At 51.1% G+C, this 6,389-nt stretch overlaps 1 protein-coding gene across 1 annotated transcript; it reads left to right on the forward strand.

Annotated features, from left to right (window-relative positions):
• Positions 1-848: 848 nt before the first annotated feature.
• Positions 849-1,424, forward strand: LOC137838726 (uncharacterized). Its single transcript, XM_068647953.1, has one exon. The coding sequence runs from the start codon at positions 849-851 to the stop codon at positions 1,422-1,424; it is 576 nt and encodes a 191-aa protein (XP_068504054.1).
• Positions 1,425-6,389: the final 4,965 nt, after the last annotated feature.

Below are 6,389 nucleotides of genomic sequence, written 5' to 3' on the forward strand. Positions count from 1 at the left end.
GAAGAAAAGTGGTTGGTCATCTAGGAAGAAACGAAGAAGTTGTTGAATGCCGGCCACATAAGGGAGATTCAATAGCCTGAGTGGCTGGCGAATGTGGTCCTGGTGAAGAAGGCCAATGGGAAGTGGAGGATGTGTGTAGACTTCACTGATCTCAACAAGGCGTGCCCGAAAGACTCGTACCCCCTACCCAGTATTGACGCCTTGGTGGATAGCGCCTCAGGTTGTAGGATGCTCAGTTTCCTAGACGCGTTCTCAGGGTACAACCAGATCAAGATGCACCACAAAGACGAGTGTAAGACGACGTTTATGACCGAGACATCCTGTTACTGTTATACAGTGATGTCGTTCGGTCTGAAGAATGCGGGCGCCACCTACCAAAGGCTGATGGACAGGGTGCTTGCACCCATGTTGAGGAGGAATATGCAGGCCTACGTAGATGATATGGTGGTGACTTCGCAGGAGAGGAATCAATACGTGTCTGATTTGGAAGAGCTGTTTGCTACAATAGCTAAGTACCGTTTGAAGTTAAATCCCGAGAAGTGCATGTTTGGAGTCGAGGTGGGTAAGTTCTTGAGTTTCCTACTCACAGAGCGTGGGATAGAGGCGAACCCAGAGAAGTGTGCGACAATCCTTGCCATGAGGAGCCCAGCCTCGGTAAAAGAGGTGGGGCAGTTGACAAAATGGATGGCCGCCTTGTCCAAATTCGTATCTGTTGGAGGGGATAAGGGTCACCCCTACTTCCAGTGTTTGAGAAGGAATAACTGGTTCGTGTGGACCGCGGAGTGTGAGGAGACATTCCTCAAGTTAAAGAGTATCTGGCCGCTCCTCTTGTGCTATGCAAGCCACAGATGGGCGTGCCGCTCCGGTTGTACTTTGCCGTGACGGAGCGGGTGATCAGCTCAGTTCTCATTCAGGAGCAGGATCGGGTACAAAAACCAATATACTTTGTGAGCAAAGTATTGCAGGGGCCAGAGCTGAGGTACCAAGCCTTGGAGAAGGCAGCCTTGGCCATGGTGTTCTCGGCCAGGAGGCTACATCAGTACTTTCAAAGTTTCACAGTAGTAGTAATGACAGACTTATCTATCCGGAAGGTGTTGCAGAAGCCGGACGTGGCAGGAAGAATGGTTCACTGGGTAGTGGAGCTCTTGGAGTTCGATGTTCAGTATGAGCCCCGAAGCCCCATCGAAGGCCAGGTGTACGCGGACTTTGTGGTGGAACTCTCCTCAGGGGGTACACATCAGGAAGAGGAAGCCAGTTTCAGATGGGTGCTCTCCGTGGATGGGTCCTCCAATCAGCAGGGGAGTGAAGCTGGCGTAATTTTGGAAGGGCCAAACGGGTTGTTGATCGAGCAGGCTCTGAGGTTTGCTTTCAAGGTCCGCAATAACCAGGCGGAATATGAAGCCCTCACAACTGGAATGCTCTAAGCCAAGGAGATGGGGGGCACGTAGTTTGCTGGAAAAGAGTGATTCCCAACTGGTTACGGGTCAAGTGACTGGGGAGTATCAAGCCAAGGATCCAAAGATGGCCGCGTACCTGGAGTACGCCCAAGTCTTGAAGAATGCATTCGCGGTGTTTGAGCTGGTGCACGTCCCAAGGGAGCAGAATGCCCGAGCCGATCTTGATGGAAGAGGCTCAAGCCCATGATAGAAAAAGCCCAAGCCCAAGCCCAAATACAAGTTCAAGCTTCAGCTCAAGCCCAACAAATAGAAGATATGGGCCAACTAAGCATCATTGGATGTCTTTCTTTTGTAATTACTTTTGAGTATTTTTAGTAGAACATAAAGGGAGGTGTAGATATAAATATAAGAGGTGCAAATGTAAAAAGCTAAGCCACACCTTCCATGTGACATAAAAAAAGGTGTAGGTGTAGATTTAGGAGGTGCCAAAAATAGAAACCAAGTCACACTTTCCTTGTGACTAGGAATTGGCTCCAAATTCAAATGCTTCTCATTTGAATTTCCCTCCACTTTGTTTTGAATTTCCAGCCCTCTAAACACTATAAATTGAGGTGCTTGGCTCATGTATTTGGAAGATTGAATAGAGTATTGTTATGCTGCCAATTTAGTGCCATACATTACTCCTTGCCTAGCTTCTAGGTTTTAATCTTCATTTCACCACCTTCAAAGGGGCTGGCCGAACCTTTCCATTTCCACACTCTTCTTGCACCTTCAAGGTCACCACACCTCTTAGGATGATCCTGTCGGTTGACCCAGCGCAAGAGCGTTGCCTCGTCACGATCTTCCTCACCAGCTTGACACCACGTGCCCTTCGAGACCACAACACAAAAAGCCTCTTCTGAGAACCTGAAAAACACAAGGTGGCGCCTCTGCGGCCGGTGGCGCTCCGACGCTCAAGTCAGTGACAAGAACACCCAAGAAACTGAGAGAAAATATGCTCTGTAGGACCGTACTAAAGGCACACAACCCTAGCAGAATGAGCCGTAATGAAAAACGTACCTTTGCAAATTCTGAGGGAATCCTGTCGTTGATAGGCAAGTTGTCCCCTCAACCCAAACGCCCTTCACGCCCTCTGCTGGCGCAACAATCACCTCACCGGAGTTGTACACTTGAACTTACACTTCTGGGCCTTCATCAGCTTCAATCTGAGCTTGTCGGGAAATCTGGCGACGTGCTTCCTGCGGCAATATCAAGCTACCTGATCGCCAATCGCCAAACACGTCGACGACAGGCAAACCCGGCGAGAACCGGCCATGCTCATCGTAGAACGCCAGCTCCATGACTGGCGACTACACTCACCTCTGAACCATCCATCTTTCCCTTGCTCATGTGCTCCGCTGAGCACGCCCCACATAGTCACGTGCAAGACACGTCATCACACCTGTCGACCTGGTCGGTACACAAGCCCCCCAGTCTCGAGCTGCGACTTGCTCAGCGAGGTGACTAAAGAGGTTTAAATCCGGCGGCCTATGTGGCTTTGCGCGTTGGCGTTAAAACTGTTCACTGACTTGACATTTCACCAACTCTTTCGATCATTCGAAACGTGGACCCATCAACGGCCATTGTTCACTGTCGTTTGCGCTTCTCGCAACGTTTGACATTCTTCGAAACTCTTAAACACTTCGCGCCATTTCACTGTTTCATTATCTTATACCTCTCTTTGAACTCTCAAAACGCTCCAGTGAACGCTCCGATTCTCCCAATCTCCATCCTTCTGACCACTCTTCTGATCATCTAAAGGTAACTTTTTTATCACTTCTACTGATATTTGCTGCATTTTAATCGGTTTGCATCATCCAATACTTGTCTGGAGCATACGTTGTGGGATGTTTCTCTGCTTTGTTTTTCTCTTTTCATCGTTTAGGGTTTCTGAACCTTTCTCTGCGAGCCCCCCTTGTTCTTCCCTCTTCTCTTCTTCTGTCGAGTCTTTCTGTTTACGAACACTCATACCTTTTCATCTTCTTGCAGCTTTCTCGATGACTCGTCCAAAAACCACACCAAACCCTCCTCCATCTCCTCGCAACCCTCCAGCGAAAACCCGTAGGGCCAACCCATCTTCCTCCCGCGACCCCCCAAGGGGTCCCAACGTTCCCTCCGACCGAGTCGCGAGACCCGCGTCCTCTCGTCGTAGCCAACCGCAACCAAACCCACCACTAACCAGCGTGGTGGTAAAACCTCTTCCTGATTACAAGCGGTTATACCCGTGGGCCTCCGCGACCTTGCTGGGTGAAACCTCATCCGTCAACTCCGACCTTGACATCTATCGCCTCAAGAAGGGTGACAAGGAAAACCTCTCTTTCAGTAAAGAACACGATGACAAAGTGGTTGTGCGACCTTGTCCCCCTGGTGAGCCAATCTGCACCGATGATCAGGGGAGCGACGACACCCCCTTCTGCTTCATATACGCCACTATGTTCAAGAAGGTGAAACTCCGGTTTCCCTTCACACGCTTTGAGAGGGAGCTCCTGACCGAGCTCGACATAGCCCCCGCCCAGCTCCATCCCAACAGCTGGGCGTTCGTACGAGCTTACCAGATTCTCTGCGCACACTTGGGACTCCCGGCCACTGTGGACGTATTCCTGTACTTGTTTGAGGCGAAGAACCCGGGCGGTCATCTATGGGTCAGCCTTAATGGAAAGGGAAGTTCGTGCGCGTGTGCTGCAGCGATCAAGACCCTTCTCTTCTCGACGGGTTCCCCTTGTACTGGGTGAACAAGGGGAAGAAGGAGTCAAGCTTCAGGAAGGCCAGGGGGCCAGAAAAGATGGGGGCGCTCGACAAGGACTTGTGCGATTTTTTGAAAAGAGTCGCCTCCGTCAACGTGGTTCTCCCCACTTCCTCCATCATTACTTACAAGTGTCTCGAGAGCCAGCTAGACGTCCATATAGGTTCGTCCTTGGGCTCCCTTAGCTTATACTTGTATCGTCCGGCTTTTGCCTTGATGACGCTGTTCTGACTTGTGTGTAGCTTTAGCTTTCCCTATGTATCGTCTTACATTGCTTATCTTTCTTTGCATTGTTAACCGCCAAACTAATTATGGGCCACCAATGCAGATATGCTGCTGGGAAAGGATAAGATGGTTGAGCTTCGTGCCATAGTTAGGCACCACAAACTGGCGGCGGGCTCCCAAACAGTTCCGAACTCCGTCGCGGAGATCGCCGCTGCCCAAGGCCAATCTTCGCCAGCCGATCCACCCGCAGCTGCTGCTCTTCCAGCCCCCCAATGCAAGAAACTACCCCTCAAGAAGGCCAAGAGGAAGGCCTCTAGGGTGGTATCTGACGAAGAAACGGATGAAGCCACTGAGGATGGGTTAATCTGCAAGAGGAAAAGGGTGGCGGTGACGGAGCCCCCAACAATTGAAAGCGCTGCTCCAAACTTCGTCGAGAACCCCCCCAGCGCCTTCACACCATTCGAGTCCGCTGGGGATGTTCCACTTTCAAACGCTTCAATTGCTGAGGCCGCTCCTGAGCAACTTGCTGACACGCAAGCCTTCAACTAAGTCGCCGAAGAGTTGCCCGCCCCACCACCATGCCTCGAAGCTCCCCCCGCAATCCAACCTTGTGAGGGCGATGGTGAGCACTAACCCCCGCCTCCTCCATCAATACTGGGTCTTCCAACCTCCCTCCAAGAGCCTTGAAAAACTTTAACGTGCGCCTACATGCTATGGCTGACGAATGCCTCCCTCACATCGTCGTCGAAGGGCTGAAAGGCCACTTGGAGAAACTAGAACTCGACTGCCGCATCTATCAAGAGGTCGCGAGCACCGCGAAGGCTGAAGCTGAGAAGGTCAAGTGCGACATGCTGCTGCAAGGCATCGAGTTTTCGCGGGTCGAAAACGCTCTCAAAGACGAGCTCCAAAGCGTGCGCGATGACAAGAACGAGTTGCATAGAAAACTGCACGACAAGCTTCAGGAGACCATCGACTTGGAGAGCAAGCTCGTCCCCCTGAGGGAGAAAATTGCCAAGCTGGAGGAGGCAAAGAAAGCCGACGCCCAACAGGTGGCCAATATAGAGAAGAGGTCAATCGAGAGGGAGACTCTTCTGGGAAGAGTTGAGCAAGATCGGGATAAGGCCTCCCAGGAACTAACCGAAACTGCTGCTGAGCTTGCCCGAGCTCGCGAAGAAAACAGCGGGCTCAAGAAGAAAGCCGACGAGCTCGGTGAAGAGAATCGCGGGTTGAAGACGAAGATCGATGAGCTTCAGCTCGATGCTGCCCAAGTTCTCACTTCCGGCTTTGGAGCAGCTTCAGAGCAGTTTGCTTGTAAATTCCCCGATCTTGACCTTTTGGAGTTTTTCGTGTACAATGAGGTTGTGGATGGCAAGATCGTCCCCCCAATCGATTTATCGCCTTGAAAACTCTTGTACTTAACTTTGGTCTATATGTAACAATTTTCATTCTGTTCGAATTGTTTGATACTCATGTGCACGCATATTGATCCTGCCTGTTGACCAAAACGCTGGAGCTTTGCCTCGTCAAACTTGGATCGACGTATGCGCCGTGTCAGCCTCCGTCCTTCACCGCGATCCACCTCAAGAACCTGCAAAAGATGAAACGGCGCCGCTGCGGCCAATCGCGCTCCGACGCCCAAGTCAGCGACTGAACCACCAATTACTTAAGAGTAAAACTCAAGAACTCTAAGGAACCGTGACCAGTTCTCTCTCAGTGTACTCAAGACTCGCAAGCGTAAAGAAGACAATCTGAACGTGCGTACCTCAGAAGTTCGTTGGAAACTCTTATATACCTGGGCACTTTCTCTCTCCTGGCAGTTACACATCTGGACACGTGGCTCGCATCCAGCTGTACACGTGCCTTCATCTGGAGCATCCTTGACTTGGGCGCTACTTCTGACTCTCCTTTGGCTAAGTTACTTATGCATGATACTACTCAGTGCATAGTTGCCTTGGAGCGCGACCTCTTCTGGATGGCGAGTTCGG

The sequence above is a fragment of the Phaseolus vulgaris genome, chromosome 4 (assembly GCF_051622355.1).
Source record: "Phaseolus vulgaris cultivar YP4 chromosome 4, ASM5162235v1, whole genome shotgun sequence".
Classification (NCBI taxonomy): domain Eukaryota; kingdom Viridiplantae; phylum Streptophyta; class Magnoliopsida; order Fabales; family Fabaceae; genus Phaseolus; species Phaseolus vulgaris.